The following is a 26,887-nucleotide window of genomic DNA, read 5'->3' on the forward strand; positions in this document are numbered from 1 at the left end:
TTGAGGATTTTCTTTTAAATTCATAACCTAAATCTCATATTAATTTCACCTGAGCCCAATTATTTTATGTATTTTCAAGGCTGGAAGCAAAAAAATAGCACTTTGCTCACCTGCTCTTCTACTAGGAAGGCCAAAGAGCGATAAAACAGTTGCTGCATTTTTATTGCCACAGGATGCAGGAAGTGCTGGCCCACTTCTGGGACAGTAGGGCCATCCCAGCTTAGATGAGGCTAGCTACATACCACAGTGTTTTTCAAAGTGCAGTTTACATACCACTTGCATGTGACCTTATATGTTGCTGATTTCCAGGCCCCATCCCCTAGATATTCTGATTCTGTAGGGAAGGGCTGGGGCCTAGGTTCCTAACTTTTTAATCCGATCCACTGGTGATTCTATTGTACACATAAATTTTGAGAACCGTCACTTTAGAGCAAGGGTTGGGAAATTAGAGCCCACAGGCCCAATCAGCCTACCGCTTTTTAAATTTTTTTTTGGTAAAGAAAGTTTTATTGGAATGCAGCTACACTCACTTGTTTACATATTATTTATGGCTGTTTTAGCATCGCAGCAGCAGAGTTGAGTAGTTATGGCAGACACCATATAGCCTCTCCTGTAAAGCTTAAAATATTTACTATCTGGCCCTTTAAGTTTGCAGACCCCTGCTCTAAAGCTAAATGAACATTTCTCCTTGAGTAATTTAAACTCTGTTGCAATCCTGATAATTCCAAACAGAACTCTAGATAGGATAAGTCCTTTTTCAGAATTTAGTCTGAGTGTTTGTTAGTTTTTGCGTAGTGCACACTTTCTCTAGAATCTTTGGCAAAAGGAGTTCGGTGACTCCTGAGTATTCGATAGAAGGTATATATTTCCCTGGCCCTGCCGCAAGTGATCGGAGGTAAAGCGTATGGTTTCTATGGTCTGTGTATCTCATAACAGTTCTTAATAATCTCATAGATTAGTAGGCAGTCATCAAATAGAGACTTCTTCATCTCTAAGTCCCCAAGCCAGACGATTTACCTGAACATCAAGAAGAAAATCACTACTAAAGCATTGCTATATCTATTTTTTTAAGAGAGGCGTTAATGGCTTTGGCTAAAGTTTAACAAAGTTAACCACATCCCCTCCCTTCACCCAGCCAGCCATCTGGCTCCCCTAGATACACAGAAATAAAGCTGTAGTGCTGTTAATGTATTCTGAATTTTTCAAGTTATGCTATTTCCTCTATTCTTCAATAAATCACAATTAGGTAAGTAATCCAGAAATGAGATTTCATGTTTCTCTTTAGAAGAAATTAGCTTTTTTTGCTACCAATTTAAGACACTTGATGTATTCCTTTGTCCCTTACATTACTGTAAACTCAGCATGGTGAGTTTTGTGGTATTTGACCTCTTAGGTGAAATCATTATTTTCACTTTGACTAATGCTGTTCTGTTCATGAAATAAAATTCTTCTCTGTATGCATTTGAACTAATTCTCAGCAAGTGCAATCTAAATTGAATGATATAGAAATAGGGAGCAGATTGGTGGTTGCCACGGGCAGGGGGTGGGGGGGGTGGGGTAGAGGAAACAGATGAAGGTTGTCAAAGGATACAAACTTCCTATGAGATGAAAAGCTCTGGGGATGTAACGTACAGCATGGTGACTATAGTTAACAATACTGTAATGTATATGTAAAAGTCACTTAGAGAGTAGATTTTTAAAGTTCTCACCATACACACAAATTGTAGCTATGTGAGGTGATGGATATGTTAACTAACTTTGTTATGGTGATCATTTTACTATATATGTATATCAAATCATTACATTGTATACTTTAAACTTACACAATGTTATAGCTCAATAAAACTGGAAAAAAATAAATTGTGGTATTTTTTTTTTCTGGCCATGCCACACAGCTTGTGGGATCTTAGTTCCCCAATCAGGGCTTGAACCCAGGGCACAGCAGTGAAAGCACAGAGTCCTAACCACTGGACCACCAGGGAACTCCCCTATACTGTAGCATCTTGAGATAGAGGATATGGTGCCCCTGGGGAGTATGCCAGGCAAATGGGTAAAGCAGCTCTGGCCTGGGTGTTGTGTTTGTTGTTAGGCCACCCTCTATCCTAGGAATGCTGAAGTGATTTGGGCTGCAAGAAGAAGACACTGTAGCCCAGAGATCAATAATGCATTTAGGTTGTCTGATTTTAACAACTTAGTTTCACCATAGACAAATCATGTGGCATTGGGCAAGTAATCCAATTTCTTTGTGCCTATGTTTCCACAATAGGGTTACTGTGAGGGACAGAAGATACAGTACACTTTGTCAAGGGCTTAGCCCAGTGCCTGGAATATTTTAAGCACTGCTTAAACAATTTGGAGACCCTGTGATTTGGAATTCATAAAGTTCTAGCTTTACCTTTTTCTCTCCATTAACTCTGCCTCCCACAAAAGCAAGCCAATCTTATTTTACCTTTCACCTCAATGTGAGTGATTCCTATGTCTGACTTATTTTCCTTCTTGCTAAATCCATGTCCACAAACTCTAATTCTTTATTTCTATCAACCTTTCTTATCCCTACACTTTCCCAGATTGCCATCCAACTAACTCAAATCCTCAGTCATTTTTCCCTTCTCCCTCTCTCCTACTCCCCCAGCTAGTCTTTCTCACTTATTCCTTCCTTTTTGTCCTGACTCTCCCTACAAGAGTTTATGACCACCTGCTTGGACCACTGGTAAAGCCTTCTAGTTGTGCTTTCAATTGATTGTCCTGTTGCAAGCTTGCCCCATTCCAGTCTGTCCCATATATTGCCACCGAATTGGCCAAAGCTGTGATTTCTTTGTCCCTTGTTTTGATTCAGTTTTAGATATGGTATAATTCATTTTGAAATTTTACATGCCACTGAAGGAGATTTTGAGACTTTTAAAAAATGTATCAGAAGGAGGCATTTACTTTTTAAAAACTATCCTTTTCCCAAAGCATTGCTTTGATTACCATTGTCTTAAAATCTTTCAGTGGAACTTTTGAAGATAATTGGATATATTCATTACCTTGATGGTGGCGATGGTGTCATGACTGTGTACGCGTGCCAAAGCTTATCAAACCTACACTTTGAAATGTGTAGTTTATTGTATGTCAATACTACCTCAATAAAGTTTTTTTAAAAAAAACAGTGGTTTTCCATTTCCCGTCAAATAGAGCCTGACTTTTCAGCCTGGCATTCAAGTTCCCCCAGGGTCTGGCCCCAACTGCCCTTTCTATTGTTATGGCTCTACATGTGTGTAGAGCATTTCTCTCAGGCTCTACACACATCTTCGAGACCCAACTCAAGGGGGTTTTTCAAGATGGTGGAGGAGTAGAAGGATGTGGAGTTTCTGCCTCTCCACAAATACATCAAGAATACATCTACAGATGGAACAGTTCTCACAGAGCACCGGCTGAACACCATCAGAAGACCTTGGACACTGGAAAGGACAGGAAAGATCCCCACATAACCAGGTAGGACGACAGAAAAAAGAAGGGAAAAAGAGGAGAGGAAGCAGCATGGGGCCTGTGCCCCTTGGTGGGGGAGCTGAGGAAGAGGAGAGGTTCCTGCATCTGGGGAAGCCCCCTCACCAACATGGAAATCAGTTGGGACAGAAGGGGAACATCTGAGGCTGTCAGAGGAGGGTGAAATGGCTGGTCTGTGGCAGACAGGACAGGACAGAGTGTGACCTACACAGATGGTCTGTGCCACATCCCTGCATGCCCCAGACTGGGACGTGTGTCTGCCGGTGTGCACAAGGGCTGGGAGCTGGAATGTGAGGATTGGAGAGCAAACCCAGGGAGAAGACTGCTGTTGGCTGTGAGGAGACAGCCTGAGGGGACAGGAGGGAGGCAGTCACAAGCGAGAATGCTTATGGAGGAAACCTGGACCGCCACAGAAGCCAGGTGCCACTGTTGAGTGACACGCAGGGGGTGGAGCTGCTGTTGCAGCCTCTCTCTCCCCATGCACCAACCCCTGCCTCCCCAAGTGCTAGGAAAGGTCCCCACTGAGGCTGCACACACACACCTGCCGCCAGGTGCTAGGAAAAGCCCCTACTGTGGTTGGCTTTCTCGTGCCTGCCCCCGGGCAATAGGAAGGGCCTCTGCCAGGGCTGATCCTCTCACAATGGCCACTGAGTGCTGGGAAAGGCTCCTACTAGGGCCAGATCTCTCATGCCCATGGCCACCGGCTTCCCCAGGCACCTCCTCACTGACAGGACTGGATCTCTCATGGCTGCCAACCCCCAAACCCCTGTGCACCCGTCACCGCCAGGGCTCCCACAACCCCAGCAGCCATGCCACCTCTACATGTCGTCGTCACCAGGGCAGACCCAAGTGCTCCAGGGCAGCTTCGGGAGCAGACCCCTGTGGGTGGCGCATGTGCAGAGCTGGGAGTAAAACCACAGCTGAGCCCAAGGGATGGGGCAACTAAGGAAGAGGAATGAAAATCTTTACACGCAGCTGCACAAGTCACAGATTAAATCCCTGCAATCAGCTTGGTAAACCCTGCATATATGGAATATCTGAACGGACAGTGAGTGTTCACACAACTGAGACTGGGGGCAAATACAAGCGACAGTTGGGCCAGGTCAGAGTCTGAACTACTGCCACAGTGCCCAGAGTGGGTCCAGAGACCTACCCAGAGGTACTGGAGGCCTCCTGGGGAGGTGGAGGTGGGCTGTGACTCACGGTGGGGGCAAGGACACTGACAGCTGCGACTCCAGGAAAATATTATTATTACTATTTTTTTTAATGTTTTGTTCTGTTTTAAAAAATTATTTTATTTTTTATTAAAGTTTTTTTAAACATATTTTTTATTTTTCTGCTTTTACTTTGTTTTGGTGTTTTCTGTTTTTTCCTTGTTATGTTGTGTTTTTAATCATTTTTTATCATTTTTGTGTTTGTTTTATGTTTTCTTTGCTTTTTTTTTTTAGTGTGCATTTGCTTTTGTTTTGTTTCTTGCTTTTTGTTTTTGTTAGTTTTGTTTTTAATTGTTTGATCTCTTTTGCTGGGTTCTCTTATTTGTCTGGTTGTTCTCTTGTTTTTTGTTTTCTTTGTTTTTGTTTTTGTTTCTTTTTTCTGTATGTGTGTGTGTTTCTAGTTTTTGTTTTTGTTTGTTTCGCTTTTACCATTTGTCTTGGGTTTTATTTGTTCCTTTGTTTTCTTTTTTTTAACTGTTGTTGTTACTGTCTGTTTTTGTCTTTGCTATTTGTCTTGGGTTTTGTTAGTCTGTTTTCTTCCCCCTGCCTTATTTTATTTATTTTTTTGCCATGCAGCTTGCAGCATCTTGGTTCCCCAGCCAGGGGTTGGACCTGAGCCTCTGGGGTGGGAGCACCGAGTCCAGGACTCTGGACTGCCAGAGAATTCCTGGCCCCAGGGAATACTAATCAGCAACAGCTCTCCAGGAAGTCTCCATCTCAACTCCAAGACCTGTACCCACCTAACTGCCTGCAGATTCCAGTGTTGGATGCCTCATGCCAAACAACAAGCAAGACAGGAACACAAACCCACCCATCAGCAGATAGACCTAAAGTCATATTAAGCTCACAGACCCACCAAAACACACCACCTGACGTGGCCCTGCCCATCAGAAGGACAAGATCCAGCTCCATCCACCAGAGCTCAGGCACCAGTCCCTCCCACCAGGAAGCCTACACAAGCCACTGGACCAACCTCACCCACCGGGGGGCAGACACCAGAAGCAAGAGGAACAATGACATTGAAGCCTGTGGAAAGGAGACATCAAAAACAGTAAGAAGTTAGACAAAATGAGAAGACAGAGAAGTATGTTGCAGATGAAGGAGCAAGGTAAAAACCCACAAGACCAAATAAATGAAGAGGAAATAGGCAGTCTACCTGAAAAAGAATTCAGAGTAATGGTAATAAAGATGATCCAGGATCTCGGAAATAGAATGGAGGCACGGATCAAGAAAATACAAGAAATGTTGAACAAGGACCTAGAAGAACTAAAGAGCAAACAAACTGATGAACAACACAATAACTGAAATTAAAAATACAGTGGAAGGAATCAATACCAGAATAACTGAGGCAGAAGAACGGATAAGTGAACTGGAAGATAGAATAGTGGAAATAACTGCCACGGAACAGAATGAAGAAAAAAGAATGAAAAGAAATGAAGACAATCTCAGAGACCTGTCTCTGAGATTATAGTCGAAAACTTCCCTAACATGGGAAAGGAAATAGCCACCCAAGTCCAGGAAGCACAGAGAGTCCCATACAAGTTAAACCCAAGGAGAAACATGCTGAGACACATATTAATTAAACTAACAAAAATTAAATACAAAGAAAAAATATTAAAAGCAGCAAGGGAAAAGCACAACTAATATACAAGGGAATCCCCATAAGGTAATCAGCTGATTTTTCACCAGAAACTCTGCAGGCCAGAGTACAGTGGCAGGATATATTTAAAGTGATGAAAGGCAAAAACCTACAACCAAGATTACTCTACCCAGCAAAGATCTAATTCAGATTCAACAGGGAAATCAAAAGCTTTACAGACAAGCAAAACCTAAGAGAATTCAGCACCACCAAACCAGCTTTACAACAAATGCTAAAGGAACTTATCTAGGCAGGAAACACAAGAGAAGGAAAAAGATCTACAAAAACAAACCCAAAACAATTAAGAAGATGATAATAGGAACATACATATTGAAAATTACCTTAAATGTAAATGGATTAAATGCTCCAACCAAAAGACACAGACTGGCTGAATGGATACAAAAACAAGACCCATATATAAGCTGTCTACAAGAGACTGACTTCAGACCTAGGGATACATAAAGACTGAAAGTGAGGGGATGGAAAAAGATATTCCATGCAAATGGAAATCAAAAGAAAGCTGGAGTAGCAATTCTCGTATCAGACAAAATAGACTTTAAAATAAACACTATTACAAGAGACAAAGAAGGACACTACATAATGATCAAGGGATCAATCCAAGAAGAAGATATAACAATTGTAAATATTATGCACCCAACATAGGAGCACCTCAATACATAAGGCGAATGCTAACAGCCATAAAAGGGGAAATCGACAGTAACACAATCAGAGTAGGGGACTTTAACACCCCACTTTCACCAATGAACAGATCATCCAAAATAAAAATAAATAAGGAAACACAAGCTTTAAATGACACATTAAACAAGATGGACTTCACTGATATTTATAGGACATTCCATCCAAAAACAGCAGAATACACTTTCTTAAGTGCACACAGAACATTCTTCAGGATAGATCACATCTTCTGTCACAAATCAAGCCTTGGTAAACTTAAGAAAACTGAAGTCATATCAAGCATATTTTCTGACCACAACACCAGGAGATTAGAAATCAATTACAGGAAAAAAAAACTGTAAAAACCACAAACACATGGAGGCTAAACAATATGCTACTAAATAACCAAGAGATCACTGAAGAAATCAAAGAGGAAATAAAAAAATACCTAGAAACAAATGACAATGAAAACACGACGACCCAAAACCTATGGGATGAAGCAAAAGCAGTTCTAAGAGGGAAGTTTATAGCAATACAATCCTACCTCAAGAAACAAGAAAAATCTCAAATAAACAACCTAACCTTACACCTAAAGCAACTAGAGAAAGAAGAAGAACAACAAAAAAAAGTTAGTAGGAGGAAAGAAATCATAAACATCAGAGCAGAAATAAATGAAATAGAAATGAAGAAAACAATAGTAAAGGTCAATATAACTAAAAGCTGGTTCTTTGAGAAGATAAACAAAATTGATAAACCTTTAGCCAGACTCATCAGGAAAAAAAGGGAGAGGACTCAAATCAATAAAATTAGAAATGAAAAAGGAGAAGTTACAACTGACAACACAGAAATACAAAGGATCATAAGAGAATACTATCAGCAACTATATGTCAATAAAATGGACAACCTGGAAGAAATAGACAAATTCTTAGAAAAGTACAACCTTCCAAGACTGAACCAGGAAGAAATAGAAAATATAAACAGACCAATCACAAGTAATGCAATTGAAACTGATTAAAAATCTTCCTGCAGGGACGTCCCTGGTGATGCAGTGGTTGAGAATTCACCTGCCAATTCAGGGGACACAGGTTCAATCCCTGGGCTGGGAAGTTCCCACATGCCGTGGAGCAACTAAGCCCTTAACAGCCCGTGGAGCCTGTTCCTAGAGCCCGTGCACCACAACTACTGAGCCCACACACTGCAACTACTGAAGCCTGCATGCTCTGAGGCCCACATGTCACAACTACTGAGCCTGCATGCTACAACTACTGAAGCCGGTGCACCTAGAGCCCGTGCTTGCAACAAGATAAGCCACTGCAATGAGAAACCCACACACCACAACGAAGAGCAGCCCCGCTTGCCGCAACTAGAGAAAGCCTGCTCACAGAAATGAAGACCCAACGCAGCCAAAAATAAGAAAACAAACAACAAAAAAACAAAGAGTTGAGTCCTTTAAAAAAAAAATCTTCCAACAATCAAAAGTCCAGGACCAGACGGCTTCACAGGCATATTCTATCAAACATTTAGAGAAGAGCTAACACATATCCTTCTCAAGCTCTTCCAAAAAATTGCAGAGAGAGGAACACTCCCAAACTCATTCTATGAGGCCACCATCACCCTGATACAAAAACCAGACAAAGATATCACAAAAAAAGAAAATTACAGACCAATATCACTGATGAACATAGACGCAAAAATCCTCAATGAAATACTAACAAACCAAATCCAGCAACACGTTAAAAACATCATACACCATGATCAAGTGGGATTTATCCCAGGGATGCAAGGATTCTTCAATATACACAAATCAATCAATGTGAGACACCATATTAACAAATTGAAGAATAAAAACCACATGATCGGACTTCCCTGGTGGCACAGTGGTTAAGAATCCACCTGCCAATGCAGGGGACACAGGTTCAAGCCCTGCTGGAGGATCCCACATGCTGCAGAGCAACTAAGCCCGTGCATCACAACTACTAAGCCTGTGCTCTACAGCCTGTGAGCCACAACTACTGAGCCCACGTGCCACAGCTACTAAAGCCCGTGTGCCTAGAGCCTGTGCTCCACAACAAGAGAAGCCACCACAATGAGAAGCCTGTGCATCACAACAAAGAGTAGCCCCTGCTCGCTGCAATTAGAGAAAGCCTGCACGCAGCAACAAAGATGCAACGCAACCAAAAATAAGTAAATTTAAAAAAAAAAAAAACCACATGATCATCCCAATAGATGCAGAAAAAGCTTTCGACAAAGTTCAACACCCATTTATGATAAAAACTCTCCAGAAAGTGGGCATAGAGGGAACCTACCTCACCATAATAAAGGCCATATATGACAAACCAACAGCAAACTTTATTCTCAATGGTGAAAAACTGAAAGCATTTCCTCTAAGATCAGGAACAAGACAAGGGTGTCCACTCTCACCACTATTATTCAACACAGTCTTGGAAGTCTTAGCCACAGCAATCAGAGAAGAAAAAGAAATAAAAAGAATCCAAATCGGAAAAGAAGAAGTAAAACTCTCACTCTTTGCAGATGACATGATACTATACACAGAAAATCCTAAATATGCCACCAGAAAACTACTGGAGCCAATCAATGAATTTAGTAAAGTCGCAGGATACAAAATTAATCACAGAAATCTCTTGCATTCCTATACACTAACAATGAAAGATCAGAAAGAGAAATTAAGGAAACAATCCCATTTACCACTGCAACAAAAAAGAATAAAATACCTAGGAATAAACCTATCTAAGGAGGCAAAATACCTGTATGCAGAAAACTGTAAGATGCTGATGAAAGAAATCAAAGATGACACAAACAGATGGAGAGATATACCATGTTCTTGGATTGGAAGAATCAATATTGTGAAAATGACTATACTACCCAAAGCAATCTACAGATTCAATGCAATCCCTATCAAACTACCAATGACATTTTTCACATAACTAGAACAGAAAATTTTACAATTTGTTTAGAAGCACAAAAGACACCGAATAGCCTAAGCAATCTTGAGAAAGAAAAATCGAGCTGGAAGAATCAGGCTCCCTGACTTCAGACTATACTACAAAGCTACAGTAATCAAGACAATATGGTACTGGCACAAAAACAGAAATATACATCAATGGAACAGGATAGAAAGCCCAGAGATAAACCCACACACATATGGTCACCTAATCTATGACAAAGGAGGCAAGAATATACAATGGGGAAGAGACAGCCTCTTCAATAAGTGGTGCTGGGAAAACTGGACAGCTACATGTAAAAGAATGAAATTAGAACACTCTCTAACACCATTCAGAAAAATTAACTCAAAATGGATTAAAGACCTGAATGTAAGGCCAGACACTATAAAACTCTTAGAGGAAAACATAGGCAGAACACTCTTTGACATAAATCACCACAGGATCTTTTTTGACCCACCTCTTAGAGTAATTAAAATAAAAACAAAAATTAACAAATGGGACCTAACGAAACTTAAAAGCTTTTGCACAGCAAAGGAAACCGTAAACAAGGCAAAAAGACAGCCCTCAGAATGGGAGAAAATATTTGCAAATGAAACAATGGACAAAGGATTAATCTCCAAAATATACAAACAGCTCACACAGCTCAATATCAGAACAACAAACAACCCAATCAAAAAATGGGCAGAAGACCCAAATAGACTTTTCTCCAAAGAAGACCTACAGATGGCCAACAAACCCATGAAACGATGCTCAACATCACTAATTATTAGAGAAATTCAAATCAAAGCTACCATGAAGTATCACCTCACACCCGTCAGAATGGCCATCATTTAAAAATCTACAAACCGTAAATGCTGGAGAGGGTGTGGAGAAAAGGGAACTCTCTTGCACTGTTGGTGGAAATGTAAATTGATACAGCCACTATGGAGAACAGTATGGAGGTTCCTCAAGAAACTAAAAATAGAACTACCATACGACCCAGCAATCCCACTACTGGGCCTATACCCAGAGAAAACCATAATTCAAAAAGACACATGTACCCCAGTGTTCACTGCAGCACTATTTACAATAGCCAGGACATGGAAGCAAGCTAAATGTCCATTAACAGGAATGGATAAAGAAGATGTGGTACATCACATTGTATGGAATATTACTCAGCCATAAAAAGGAACGAAACTGGGTCATTGGTAGAGACGTGGATGGACCTAGAGACTGTCATACAGAGTGAAGTAAGTCAGAAAGAGAAAAACAAATATTGTGTATTAACGCATATATGTGGAATCTAGAAAAATGGTACAGATGATCTTATTTGCAAAACAGAAACAGAGACACAGACAGAGAACAAACGTATGGACACCAAGGGGGGATGGGAGGGGGTGAAATGAATTGGGAGATTGGAGTTGACATATATACACTATTGATATTATGTATAAAATAGATAACTAATGAGAACCTACTGTATAGCTCAGGGAATTCTACTCAGTGCTCTGTGGTGACCTAAATGTGAAGGAAATCCATAAAAGAGGGGATATATGTATACGTACAGCTGATTCATTTTGCTTTACAGTAGAAACTAACACAACATTGTAAAGCAACTATACTGTAATGCAAATTAATTAAAAAAAACAAAACAAAAAACAAAAAACAAAAGTGGAGTGGAGCTTTAGTGAATAGCTTCTTTCAACACTCACATTGTGTTACAAACTTAAACTGTGTTTCCTACTTTAGCATTCTAATCATTCCATGAGATGAGTCCTTTTATATTTTGTTTGGGGAAAAATAAATTAAAAATTTAAAGTGTAAAGAAAAAAGGCATAGGGATTAAAAAGAAAGCAAAATACATGGAAATACAGTTATTGAAATATTTTTAAATATTTGTGATATAAAAATATATAGAATTCCCTATTAATAAATAAATATTAAACCTAAAAAAAAAGAAAAAGACCCAACTCAAATGTCACTTCTTCCATGAAGACTATCCAGATAATCCAAGTAAGAAGTGATCTTTGCCTTCTCATTTTTTTGTTTTTGTGATTCTGACCCTGACCCTGACTGCCTTCTCATAATTTTGGTTGCACCACATTTACGGTCTTATCACAAACGGTCTTCAATTATAGTTTTTTGTATACTTACCTTCCCTGCTAGAATAAAGGATCCTTGAATGAGGACAATTTGTTGTTCACTACTGTAACTCCCCTCTTCCCCATTCTCTTGCATGTATACAGACCTCATAAATATTCATTAAATGAACAAATGAAAGAAAACTAAATAAGCAATCAAATGAAAGATGAGACTTCAGGTTTGATTATATTTTGAGCGAGATGCCAAGCCTCACTAAGAGCTCCAACTCTCTATTTAAAATAAAAAAAAAAAAGGTAAATTGCTTCAATTGCAAGTATCAGTTGACCTTTGCCTCTTGAGGACTGTTTCGGAAACCAAAGGCAGAGTGTGATTCCCTGTGTGGTATGTGGGAAGCTGACTACGAAGCTCACGACGGGTGGATTGAAGAGCATGATAAGGTCTCAGAATGCTGTAGTGACAAGAAGCCGACTGGAAAACGGGTAGGGGATTTTCCTGTTGTGGATGATCTGAAAACATGAGCAAAGCAAACAAGCTGTGTTAGAAGTGTTTTATAAGCCTCCTCTGTGTCCATTTCTAAAAGGACAAGCAGTCGATTCTGGAGATAAAGGAGGTCATTTTTTTCCCGGCCATTGCAGCCCTTTGGGGATGGACTCTGCTTCAGTAATAGCACCATTCCTTTTATAATAATAACCCTGCTGCTTGGGCAGCAGCATTCAGGGAAGTACTGTTTGCCAGGTTCCTAGTCCTCCTCGTAGGAAAGGACCATCTGCTCCTGGCATAGCAAAGGTGCCCAGCCAGAGATGAGCAGAGACTGTGCCAGGCGGGAGACCTGGAGTAACTGACGGAGTGAGTCAGAGTGGATCTCACACCAAGGCCTAACCACAATAGTTATTTATCACAGTAGAGCTATTTTAGGTATGCTCACAACCATGTGAAGCACTGTGGGTTACACAAATGTATAGAAGACACTATCATTGCCCTGGATAAGCTTAAAACTATGGGGGGCATTTTATATGCTGTCTTTTGAATAAATTCCTCTTTTATATAAACTTATGGGAGACAATGAACATGTGAAGAAACTAAGAACACTTCTACAGCTGAATATAAATATTTATATTGAAGGGATTCAGGTCATAGTGAGATGGAGTTAGGGGCAGGATTTTTGAAGAAAAGAGTAACTAGCTTTTATGGCTTTATCCCGGTGAAAACTGGGGAAATGACGAGAAGTGGCCAAAGAAAAAAGTTCTTAAGAACTTTTATCCAGCCTTAGTTACCAGGAGAGACTAGATTGGAAGGTACATAGATAGGAAGATGACTAAGAGCTTATCGCTGCACGAATCCAGCTGTGAAATGGGGATGGTGGTTAACATGGGAATGGAAAAGACAGGTTGAATTTGAGAGTCATTGAAGAGAAAGGACCAAGAGACCTTGGTAACCAAGAGGATGCTTACAAAGCACTGACTGTTTCACGGATAATACACAAAGGCCACATCAAATCAATGACCATGGGATGTAGGGGAAGGCAGGAGTAGTGAAACTAAAGCAAAGATTGGTAAGTGGCTTTCCAAGGGTGAAACGTGCCTCCGCAGGAAGAAGGATGTTCTGAGAAAATTGAATGTCGTTCCTATTAACCAGCTTATCTTGTCCTAATAATCTCCCCGCCTTCTTTTTGGTTAAAGATTTTTTGTCATCTGACTCCCAACCTCCATGACACTGATCTTTCCTCTTAAACTGGCACATTCCCCTCTTGCTGGAACAGGTGACAGTGTAATCAGCACTCCTCCCCGCTGTCATCTTCCTCCTGAACAAACACCATAGCCAGACGAGGAAGCAGTGAGATGTTCCTTCCTCACTCCTCTTCAGGTACTACAGTTTTACTTTCCACTAGAACTCACCCTTGATGGTTCTGATAAAGTGTTTATGAGTCTTTTACTGCATGGAATTGTTGTGTTCACTTAGGGTTTATGTCAGACTGGTTTAAATGGTTCACTGTAAATTCTTCAATTCTTTTAGGTTTTTGCTAGTCTTTGCTGAATGACTTGTTTCCCTTCCCCAGCTCTTGATCTTCCCACAAGATAAAAATGAGTCAACAGAATCTTCATCAAAAAGAATTATGCTCCTATTGTCCTCCAGTATCTGGAGAAAGAAGTGTGAAAAATTAAGTGGCAATTAAACATAAAACAAGTGTTTTGTTTTCACCTTCAGTTTGTTTTTTGCTTGCTTGAGTGGTCTGCTCAGGAAATGGCCTTTCAGCTAAGTGGGTTTTTGAGGTTTGGTTATTTCACGGTATTTCTATATCTTTTTGGTTTTAGAGTGGAACAGAATCCTAAGCATTGCTGCTTGCTTTTAAAGAAGATCTGCAGTTCTGCTAAGACACTATTTTCAGATCCTCATGTGTTGGATCTCAGCAAGTTTTTCTTTCTTACCTAATATCTATCTCCATCTTATCCCTCCCTAATTTGAGAATAAACTTAGAGAGAGATTGTTCTGAAATATAGGCTTGAGGAAAGTAGATTTAAATTTTATTTTATTAGCTGTCTTTTTGTTTATTCATTAGTAAAGTTCTTGTTTTGATGGAAGTGAAGACACTCTAAGGTGACAGAGAGATTATGAAACTGTATGTCTTTTAGTTGTCCAAATATAGAAAATCACTTTCCTTTTAGGGTTATGCTTTGCTACTTTGCAAATAAGCAAATAAGTTTGGAATATTTTAATTTTTATCAGTAATTAAGTCTATATCTTAGTTCTGAGATGCTTTATAAACTGGTTAAGAGTGTTTTTCACCATGTTCTGGCTTGTTCATTATTGTATATGCAGCCCCTAACATAGTACTTAGCATTCAGCGGGTACTCAATAAATTTGTTGAACAAATTAATGGATTATTGTAGGTTTTTTTCTAATTAAAAATGGCATAATAATTTTAAAAGAAGAACTTTAAAAAAAATCCTTAATCCCAACACTTCTGCAATTGCTTCCTTTTTGCATCTTTTAGTCTTCCTTTAACCATGTGCATACTTTTACATGGTTTTGGTTATTGCGAACTCGAAACTTTGTCTTTAAAATTTTTTTCCCATATTTTACGTTTTTAAAAAGCCAAATTAAATTGCATTATTTAGAGCAGCAAGAAATTCTCCTAAATTTAATGATAGTTAGGAATAGTTTGAGAACTACTATTCTACTCTCATCAAATATTGTTGAGGATATGGTTCATTTTAATTTATTATGTGGATCAGGACTGAAATTCTTCATTGGTTCACACTGCCTATAAGCAAGATACCTCAGTGACCTTTCCTTCCCTGTGGTAAGGTTCAATAAAGTAGATGCAGCCAAAGAGTGTTCAGAATCATTTCCTAAGGGAAGTTTGAATAATGTTGCAAAACAGAAAGGATTGCTAATAGCAAATAGAGGAAGTTCTAACAGCACATTTCCAAATTTTCTTCATGATTATCTCAGACTAATTTTGTTCTCATATTTATTAAACTTCTGTCCTCGAACAGAGATGTTATGCTGATTTTTGTCTCGTTCTCACACCAAATGAGACATGCTTAGGTAGGTTTGTACCCATTGAGGAGGGAACTTATGCAAGTTATTTGGAAGCTTTTTCTAGAAGAGCCTCCCTATCAGGGCCCAAAAGCTACATGCACAGTGTGGCTTTCAGAAACAATGGCCTTTCCTGAGGCTTTGGTTGAAGAGTAGAAGTATCTTCTCTACAAATAGTTCTTCAGGCTTTCTGCCCTAAAAGGTGTATTGTTGCCAGCAAGGTGGTTGATTTTACTCTTTTTCTGTTCCTCCATATTTTACTAGCATTACATACAGGGGATTTTATGCCAGATTCCTTGTCAGGTGCTCTTCATGGGGGCCACCGTGCCCCTGGATCCCATATAGACCAAGTGCTCTCAGTCTTTATATCCAGAACCCAAATGAAGCTCAAAAACTACTGGAAGGTGGGGGTGGGGTCCTGAAATCAGCAACACTTCCCTTAATGGAGGTTAGCACTTCCCCAGCTCTGGGAGAAACCCAGACTCCCAGAAGCAGCTGACTTTGCTTCATCCAAAAGAGAGTTAGGTCTATATGGCAGAATCAAAAGTTCTAAATAAAAATGCCTTCTCTGATGAACAGAAGTTTGCCACCGATCACACTGACAAGAAACCTTTTAGAAGATGTCTTAACTCCAAACAGTGTCTCCAAACTGGGCCTAAATGGACTTTTACAGAGTTCATTTGGGACATGAGGAAACAGAAGGTGTCAACAGGGCCTTTGTGCTCATTGGGAAAATGGGGAGAGGCAGAACCATCCATGAGACCTGTAATTCTGCCTTTTCTCTAGGAAGCAAGAAAAATTGTGAACCTTGCTTAAGGGCGATGGAGTGGAATAGTCTCAGAGCTAAGCAGACCACACACACATTACATTCTGGCTAGCCTCTTGTTTGTTAAAAACTTGAATTGCAACCAGGTTCCTTTCTTGAGAAGGAAGGCGCTAGGGCCCAGGAGTGAGGTGCTGGCTTTGTTGTGTGACCACAGAGTCTGGTTACGTACTAATTTCCTCTAGGGCTTGAGACGAAGTCAGTAAACCACAACCTTCAAAATGCTCTGCTCAGGCAGCAGCAGTGGCTTCTCAGTGCTGTCTCGGCCATGACACACATCTAATATGCCCTCCCTTAACCCACTTGTAGACTGTCTGTCTTGCCCTGCAGCATGGACCAAAGAGAGATTCTGCAGAAGTTCCTGGATGAGGCCCAAAACAAGAAAAGTAACAAAGAGGAGTTTGCCAATGAATTTCTGGTAAGTCCTATGTGTGACATTCTCAGGGTAGTTACATAGACTGTTTGATGACAGTGGTCCAACTCTCCTAGACCAACTTGCTCTTGGGATAAACTGACCTTTCAGGGGAAGAAGGCAACCTAAAAGTTTAACTTCTCTAAGTGGTTTTTGTGTATTTTAGATGTTCTCTCCAAAATATAGTTTTAAATATTTTGTTTGCTAGTTCTTAGAGTTTGACTAGGAATCCTACAGATGACATACATAATTCCAGTTGTATAAATCTAATATTATTTGAACATCTGGAGTTCCCAGGTATCTGAGTTGTGGTTTAGGCTTCAAATGACTAATTGTAATTAATATCAAGAGGAAAGAGACCAAGATTAACTTTTCATAGAGCATTATGCTTTTAGCCTCCCATGGGTTCCATTTGGATAACAGAAACTCTTGAAGAACACCGAAACTGCTTTCTGCCATATTTATTTTTTCTTCTTTTTTCATGAAGAAAAAAATATGAGAACATGTGTTTTTGCAATAACAGGGTTTCCTTAATCTTCTTTTGCTTGGAGTGGTGGAATGGCTAGGATGGGGAGTAGAGAAAAGTGAGGGATGGAAAGAAACATAAGCACAAGGTAACCTGGGGTCAGCTGGATTTGATTACCCAGAGGAACACTGCATCTCCTCTGGGGGAACGGTGCTTACTGATGCAGTGGCAGCTGGGTAGGCCTCACTCATCCTATAACCCAGCATATCAGATGACGTAGGATGTCTGATAGTACCTATCATGTATTTTGGAATACTTCCAGCTGGTGTTTCAGAGTTATAAGAACTTCAAACTTTACCTTTTCAGCTATGAGGAAATGGGAAAAATAAGGGAATTTAAGTATAAAATCTGAAATTAAATCATGACAGTTTCATCAACCAAATTATCAACTATTTGCCATGTTCCTTAATCTCACCAAGTCTCTGTTTCCTGACTTCTGAAATGCGGATCATGATGAATGTCCTACCTCTCTGCACAAGATTATTGTGATGACTAAATATCAATAATAATAATACTTAAATGTGGTCATTCATTCAGTAATATTTATTGAGCACCCTGTATGTACCAAGTTTAGTTTTAGGCACTGAGGATATAGCAGTGAACAAAATAAGAACCTTTGCCCTCATGGAGCTAACATTCTGGTACCAGATAGTAGATGTGAAAACACTCTGTAAAATCCCGAGTGATTAGATGTTATGATTGAATGATTGCATATTATGGTAGAAACCCCTGTGTCAGCTCAACTTGGATAATGCCGTGGTGTCATGAAAAATGCACTCCAGTTGCCACTAGCCAGGCAGTCTTAGTCCTTCTGAGTAGAGTTAGCAGGGAGGGAGGGAAGGTAGAAAGTCTGGCCTATGTGTCTTAGACATGTGCCTGCCCCTGGGCTATATCTCCTGAGCCAAATTCCCACAATGCAGAGAGGTAAAAAGTGAGGTGAGGGGGCAGTGGCAGCCTCTGTTATTTTGGTTGTGTTTTTAAAAATAATATAGACTACATACCTAATATTTTACCTTTTCTTAGCTCAGTCACTATAGTCTTTCACCAAAATATAGCAGCTACCTCACCTCCTGTTTTCTCTGCCTCTAGCCTTGCCCCACCTTCAATCAATTTTCTGTTTAACACCCAAGTGATCTTTTAATACTACAGATCTGATTATTTTTTCCCTGCTTAAAAACGTTTTATAGTTTGTATTTTTTCCAGCTGTTTAAAACTGTGGACTATAATACGCATTTAGAAAAGTACATAACATGTAAGTATGACTGTAAAGCAGCCATCACCCAGGTCAAGGGATAGAACACTGTCAGCCCCAGAAGACCTCTACATGTCCCTTCCCCATCAGGTCCCTCATCCCCACACCCACACTGTCCTGCCCTGCCGAGGAATGATCACTATCCTGACTTTTATATTAATCACTTCCTTGCTTTTCTAGCTCCTAATTCTAAGGACCTTGTTTTTGGGTGGTGATTAAGTGGAACCTCACTGTTCACTGACTCATGTCCTCCAGTGGAAAAACAGAGTCTTTCCCTCAGCCCCACCTAAAGGTTCAGCTGAAATACCAGAGAGAATAGCTTTGGGGGAGTTGGGGAGCCTTGAATGAGGCCAGGCTACTTGCTTGGACAAGGTGAATACCACCCTTAAACTGGAAGGCTTTCCACCTGGTCATATACCACATTCCACCTTCAACCCTTATTATCTTCTCCCAGGATTTGATGTTTCTGAGGTTTGAGGGCTGATTCTGTGACACAAGGCCACTGCTGGCCTGAATGGTGGTACCTCTGTGGGAATTATCAAAAGTCATCTCTACTTCCAGGTAGACATTCTGTACACCCTGCCCCCCACTGAGTCCATGGCTTAGATTTCAGTCCTCACTTCCCTCTTGGCCAAGTATCTTTGTGCAGAGCACAGAGCCCTACTATGACAGCTAGAGCCAATACCATGCTGCTTTGGTCTTTTCCCCATGCCAAGAGTAAACTCAATAATCCTTCTGTAGTTGAAACTGCCACTGACCACTCCTATAAGGTTTTCATGCATTCATTCAAATATTTATTGAGTGCTTACTATGTGCAAAGCATTGTGCTAGATGCTGGTTCTGCAATGCAATACTCCAAGCTTTGGTGGTGCTTATCTTCTAAGACATTAGAGGATGTCTTAGAGAGGCAGACATTAAACAACCAATTACTCTATTAAATATTTAATTATAACTGTGATAGTCTTGGTGGGGTGTCAAGGAAGCATCACATTCATTATCTTATTTGTTACTCATTAAAAAAAAACCCTATGAGGTAGTTCTGATCTCTGACTTACAGATAAGGAAACTGAGGCTCTGAGAGGGTAAATAATTGGCCTAAGCTCACTCAGCTGTTCAGCCATAGACATGAAATTTAACCTGGATCTGTCATATCAGAGCCTGTGAAATTAATCCCTATGCAATAATGTCTTGCTTCAGCCACTAACCGTAGTCCCTCAAAGGGCCTAGCATGAGGGTAAGTCTCTAGTTAGCATAGTTTCTATACAGCAGAAATAGCAGTGTGCAACCACACTATTGAAAATTTCTTAAAGTACTTAAAAAAAAATAAAGCCTTATTGTTGTTATTTTTTATAAAATAATATTATTGCAAGGTAAAATAAAACAAATTCACCATAGTACCAACATCCCAACAAATACAGTTTTGGGGGATGTAGAAATTCTAGTTTTTGTCTATTTATATTGATAGGATGCCTTTTATATTACTGTAATTATAAGCATAGCTACAATTTTGTATTCTCATATTTTCACTTAACATTGTAACAAAACTGTCCTGTTGGTTAAAATCTATATTAATGACTTTTAATGCAGGATAGTATGATGAAAATATAATAATCAAAGTAATAGCTAACACTTCTATACCTCTTATAGAAACTGTTCTAAGCACTTATATATGCCAACTCATTTAATCTATTGAGGAAGGCACTGTTATTATTTCCATTTTATGGATGAGGAAAATGAGACACAGAGAAGTTAACTGACTCACTCAGGGTCACATAATCAGCAAGTGGTGGAACTGAGTTTTGAGTTCAGGCAGTCTTGCTTTACCATCTGTATTTGTAACAACTTTGGAATTATATAAATCTGGGTTTAAATTTTTGTCCGCCTATAATTAGCTATGTGACCTTGAAGAAAGTAACTAAAAAGTGGTAACAAGTAATATTCACTTTGCAGAATTGCTGTGAAGATAAAAGAATGAATATATAAAATACCTGACATGTAGTAGGCACCCAAATAATTTAATTATTTCTCTACTTTGGAAATTGAGGTTGTTTCTCATATTTCCTGATTATTGATAAAACTGCAATGAATGTTTGTCCATGTGGTTTTCCCCTTCGTTTGTGATTATATCCTGGGGCTAGATCCCCACAAGCGTTATTATTCCTGGACCAAAGAGTATTAGCATCTAATTGGTTAAGTTTTGTCAAATATATTTCCAACAGAGTTTTAAAAATTTGCGATATCTGAATTGATCATCTTCTTTACCACCTTGATAGTCTCGATTTAATATCTAAAAAACGTAGTAATAGATAAAATTTTTGACTGCTTATCATATCCTAGGCAATCTAAGTGGTTTACCATATATGATCTTAATCACTACAACAACCCCAAGAGGAAAGCATTATCTTCATTTTACCCATGAAGTGGCAAAACCAGGATTTGAAACTCTGGTATGTTTGATTCCAAAGCCTCTTAGCCACTATACTTAAACTGCATCAAGCAAAACCATAGCATGTTTTATTTTTCTAATTTAATTAGTGTAAAATTGTACTTTGTTATGTTAATTTGATTTATTTTATTTCTGAGCCTGAAAATTTTCCATGACTAATTTCAATCTGCATTTCCTCATATAAACTTTCAGTTCATGTACTTTCCACAATAGCTAATCATGGAACCATGTTCCAGACTCTGCTTGAGTGCTTCATGAACAGAACCTTATCTAATTCCCAAAGAGCCCTTTATAATGAATGGCTAACAGAGTCCCACACGGACCAGCAGCCGAGTGCTTCTCCAGCTTCTTACAGCATGTTCATTTTCTTGTCCTTGTCATGCTTCCTCTGCCACAGGACTTTGCACACATGCTGTTACCTCTGCCTTGAATATTCCCTCACACTCCTCTTCACCTAGTTAACACTTCATAATTCTTCAGATAACAGTTTGGTGGTCACTTTCCCAGAGAAGCCTTCCTTGACCTCCCTAAATATATCGAGTAAGTTCCCAGCACCATGTGTCATTTTTTAAAAGTTTCTTCTTCCCCCACCCTCACCCCAGCTGAATTGAAGGTATTCATAGCACTTATTACAGTTCCAGTTTTACATTTATGTGTCTGATTATTTGATTAATGTCTGCTTTCCCATCGGATTGTAGCTCCACAAAGGCAAGGCTCAGATTTAGTTCTGCTTATATTGATATCCTCAGCGTCCGGCATAGTATTTGCTATGTAGTAGACACTGAGGGTCAGAGAAATTAAACAACTTACCTAAGGCCATGGATTTCATAAGTGGTAGAACTCAGATATGAAAGAAAGCTGTTTAACTTTTGAGCTTGTGCTCTTGGTCCCCTCCCGGCACCCCACTCTATTGCTTCCAATTTATCCATTGGTCTTAACTTCTTAAACTTAAAACAGATCATAGAATATAACATATACACAGAAAAGTGCTTTAAACACAAACATACAATTTAACAATTAGTAATAAAGCAGGCATCTATATAAGCATCACTCAGATCAAGAAGTAGAACATTGCCCACACCCCAGAAATCCCTTGGGTGTCCTTCCAGATCACAACTCCCCCCAGCTCCCACCTGACTAGAGGTAAACACCATCATGAGATTATTTTTTTCTTTGTTTTTCAGCATAGCTTCAAGGCATATATATCACTAAGCAGAAGAGATTAATTTTACGTGTTTTTGAATTCTATGTAAATAAAATCATGTTATATATACATTTTTAATATCTTCCTTCTTTCACTCTACGTTGTGTTTGTAAAATTCATTGGGTTGCATGTAGCTGGGTCTTAATTCTTTCTAATTATTTTTCTGAATTCTGTCAAGGTTCAGTATATGCAATTACTGTTGTGATCACAGAGTGCATGGGGAGAGGCCAAGTAGTCACTTAGGGTGGTTTTAACTATTTTGGGTCACCATAGTCCCGTGTCTTGACTTTAGCTTTGCTGGTCTAAAAATTCAATTTTGTCAGTACGCTGAGAGTGATCAGGATCAGGCAAGCACATAAGAAATTCACCAGAAACAAGAATGCCAATTTATTAATTTGGGGCAGAGAAAAATCGCTATCAAACAGAGTAGAAGTTTGCATTGACTGGCCAGCATATTCTCCAAATTTGGAGAGAAACTTACACGAGAAGCCAATGATAATCAGAAAGTTGCTTGAAGAGCATAGTGATTTTAATGGCCTCAACTGTGATGGTATGAAGTCTTCATCTCCCTGTTTGAACCCTCAGGCTGGTGGCCACCACTCTTTTCTGGACAACACTAGGGACTTTACTTTCCTGCTTCTAAGCTTAATGAGGGCCATCCTCTTCCATTAGTGTATTTTTTTTATCCGATTGATGATAATTTACAGAGGAATAGGTATTCACTTTGGTCAACTACTGCAACCGATTGTGGTTTTATGACATGTACATTTTAGCCACTGTATTAAATATGGGTTAAGGCTTGGTTGTGTGTTTTTATGCTGGTCAATTTGCTGCATGTCTTTATGTTTAAAACTCCTTAGGTGTTTTTTTTCTTTTCTACATTGGAGGTAGTTGAGGCATCTTGATTTAGAAAACACGTGTAAAAGTATGAATTGTGTAGAAAAAGTGAGAGCTTAGCTAATGACAAGTGTGCTAAATATGCACATATGAGCTCATTGGATGTCTATATGTATTTGTTCAAAGGCTGGATATGAATACAGAGATATGAACACAGCTTCATGTAGGTAGGGTAATTTGAGTACCATGTATTTTCTTCCTTCTAAAAAATGTTTTGGAGTGAAGAAACCACAAAGGGAAATACAAATAACAAAAATATCACTAATAATACTTTACTTATCAAATGCACCTATACTTAAAACATTATAATCCTAATATTGACCAGCATTCAGAAATATGCAGTCTCCTACATTGCTGGTATACCAGTCGCATACATTGCTGGTATAACTTTCTGGAGGCAAAATTTGTATACGGTTTCTGATATGTATTTAGTAATATGGATCAAAAGCCTTTAAAATGGGCAAGTTCTTTGATCACTCCAAAAAATTCATCTGAGGAAATAATGAAAGATATTTATATAGATTTTGGCCACCTATTGTAATATTGTTCATAATTATTGTTTAGGAAGATTGGAAGCAACTTAAATGTCCAATAGTATAAAGGAGCGGGTTAAGTAACTCATGTTGCATCTCATACAATAGAATACTCTGCCACCATTAAAAATAATGTAGAATAATACAAATTGATAAGTAAAGAGAGCAAGTTACAAAACCCTATATGCAATGTGATCCCATCTTCATTACACATGTATAGATAAAAGTTGGAATGTAATATTTTGAAATATTAAGAATGATTAAAGAGTAGTGGGGCTATAGGTGATTTTTAATCATCTTTTCTGGGTTCTCTATATTTTAAAATTTCTCCAATTAATATGCATTACTAAAAAATATGCATTACTTTTTTATTTAAAAATCTATATTAAAATTTTTCCTTTAGTGTTGTTGGAATCCATTTAAATAATAAAAAGCCAAAAAAAAAAAGGAATTTTATGTTTCCTGGAGACGAGGTTCTTTTGTAGAAAAGGTAAATATCGTATTTATTAAATACAAAGACATATTTATTAAATATGAAGGATTCAATGAACCCTAATAGAAAGAACGTATCCAGTTTTGAAGGTCAAGTACTAATGACGGTTTATAATGCACTAGAAGTCAGATTGGTATTATAGCAGCTTCTGGAGACTTATCAGAGACAGACCAGAGAAGACCTGGATACATCTTAGTTCTATAGAGAAGATCTAGATACATCCTAGTTCTATATTTATTTATGGTAACAATGCTAGCCAAGCAGTCACGAACACAGTACCTCCTGCATAGCAAGTGCCCAAACATCTGTTGAATTGAAATGACTCATTTATGTGAATCAGCCTATCACTTGAACATACTTATCAGCATTTCCTGACTTTTGTGCCCATTAAGGTGTAGTTTTTTGCTGCTTCCACTGGAATAAATATATCACATTACCTCTAAAGCTAATTTCTCCCAACTGCATCTCCAGTCTTTCACTAGGGACCACCCAGGCCCACATTTTCAGTTATTCACAGGACATTTAAAATACATTTTAAATACATGTCTTGCCGTATCCTCACATTGTATTTATCTAAAGCTGAACTTCTTGGTTTACTCATCCCAGTTTAGCTATTGCTTACCCACCTGCTCACTTACCTGACTATTGGATGGCCGCCCAATCTCCATAAGTTTGCCTGTCTAGCTAGAGATGATTGTATGCACACTCAGGGCCAGTTCAGTCTTGTCCCACATTCCTACTAGTGGTACCCTTGTTTACTGGATGTAGAGGCCTGAGCTCCTAATTCCGTTTCTTAGCATTCATGCTTTATCCCGTTGGAGGCTTGGAATAGATAGTACTGACCTGCAGTTGTAAGGCATTGAGGAACTATCTTGAGAAACCCTGGAGACAGCCCAGCTTTGAGTTCCCTCTTCCGCCTGGCCCAGGAGGGCCAAGACTGATTTTTCCCACACCCAAATGTAACTTATGCTGTTTTCTATACAATAGTGTAGTCCTCCAAGGCAAAGGTATTGTGGTCTTGTGCTTCCTTTTTCCTTTCTGTTCTCTTTTGGGAGTGACCTTAGTTCATTTACTAGTAATTACTTTTCTAGTCAATGAGATGAACATGCAATAGGTTCAGTCCTGATTCCTAGAGATTCATGGCCAGGACCTCGGTTCTGTTTTCCTGTCTTGAAAGGAAAGGGGTAGCATAGTCTACAAAGCAAATCAGCTTACTGTTAGCTTATCAAGCATGAACAGAATCTGGTTTCTCATACATTCCAACTTATCAGGGGCTCAGGAGGCCCCTTTTCTTTATTCCCTCAGCAACTTTTCCTTATTCCCCAATTGTTCTTGTTGGTGCTGCCTCTAGGGAACTCACACCCACTTGGTGGTTGGTAGAGAAATACTTTCTCCCTTTAACCTATCTTTTCTCCCCCAATCCCAGCCCACCCCCATAGCCCTACTTTCTCTTCTATACCCTTTTGTTTCCTACCCTCAGAGTTTCTCTTTTTCTGGTGAGGTTTATCAGTTCTCTGTCCTAAGTTGGCTCTGATTTATTCTCTGTTAGGGTGTTGGAGCCTGGGGGGTCTAGCAGGGAGAGAAGGGGAATGAGAAAAAAATCTTCACAGTGGTTTGACCTCTAGGTAAGATATCTGAAAAAAAAAATCTTTCACGCTTTCCAAATTAACAATTCTACAGGCATTTCCTATGTGATGTTTTGCTAAAAGAACGTCCCCATTTGTCATCCAGCCAGATAACTCTGGGAGAAGGAACAGAGTAGGAAATAAAAAGCCATTCTCTCCCATTGTTGAAGGTGGCAGTGAAGACAGCTAAACAAACATAGGTTAAACACACACACACACACACACACACAACTTTTATCTGTGAAATTTTACCCAATTAATTTAGGCATATCTTTCAAAAAGAGCTTTGCCTACGGCATTGTCCCTGGAAAGCATTCCGCAAGCAAGCAAAGCAAAACAAATAAAAACAGTGTAACAGGGAGTATGCACGAGGCTCTGTTCTGGAAATTTTTAGAATGAACTGCTCTGGGAGTTGACATCTTTTCAGCAGCCCTGGAATCAATGGCAACCTGAAAATTATCATTCTGAAGGTGCACAAGAGCAGAGGGAGCTGAAAAATTAGTATAACTTGGAAATTGATACAAACTGGGAATATTTTATATTCTTTCATGTATTTGTGCCACATCCTTAAATTTCCAAACTAGTCCACTTACATCCATCTTGGTGTAAAAATATGCTGTATAATGATGATTTCAGCATCTCTCCTCCTAAATCCAATTCTGAAAACCCACAAGAATTCAAACCATGGTAAGAAATTAGGATTTAAGAACTAACTGTATACCTGCTTTTAAATAGGTTGCCTGTGTCTGATCTAACTCTAGAAACAGAAAAAAAATGGTCATTAGAACAATACATGCTGGCATTTGTGGTCCAGCAGATAAACAGGCAGTGGCTGTCTGTTCCATTTGTCATCCTTAGTTGGAAAAAGCTTACACTCCTATACTTTGAGTTGTTATAATAATTAATGATCTATTTATTATTTGGAAAGTATCACTTTAATTAGATTCTAGATATTTGATAATTCTTTGTATTTTGGACTCCCAGCTAACAAGTCTTTCATGACCCCAACTTTTTTCTCTCCTTGCAGACTCAGTTATCAGGTTATCCTGAGCTAATTTTGAAATCTAATGATGAGTT

The 26,887-nt window shown here is 39.1% G+C and overlaps 1 protein-coding gene across 4 annotated transcripts in view; it reads left to right on the forward strand.

The window, feature by feature from the left end:
* The first annotated feature begins 16,717 nt into the window (after positions 1–16,717).
* The window catches only part of PTPN22 (protein tyrosine phosphatase non-receptor type 22), a 58,649-nt gene continuing 48,479 nt past the window's right edge, over positions 16,718–26,887 (forward strand). For all 4 annotated transcript variants that reach the window (XM_061186162.1, XM_061186163.1, XM_061186165.1 and 1 more), the window contains exon 1: positions 16,718–16,840. In XM_061186162.1, coding sequence (XP_061042145.1) covers positions 16,754–16,840 — 87 coding nt within the window. In that variant the 5' untranslated portion in view covers positions 16,718–16,753. The remainder of the gene's footprint in view (positions 16,841–26,887) is intronic.

This window comes from Eubalaena glacialis, chromosome 3, assembly GCF_028564815.1.
Source record: "Eubalaena glacialis isolate mEubGla1 chromosome 3, mEubGla1.1.hap2.+ XY, whole genome shotgun sequence".
NCBI classification, from domain to species: Eukaryota; Metazoa; Chordata; class Mammalia; order Artiodactyla; family Balaenidae; genus Eubalaena; species Eubalaena glacialis.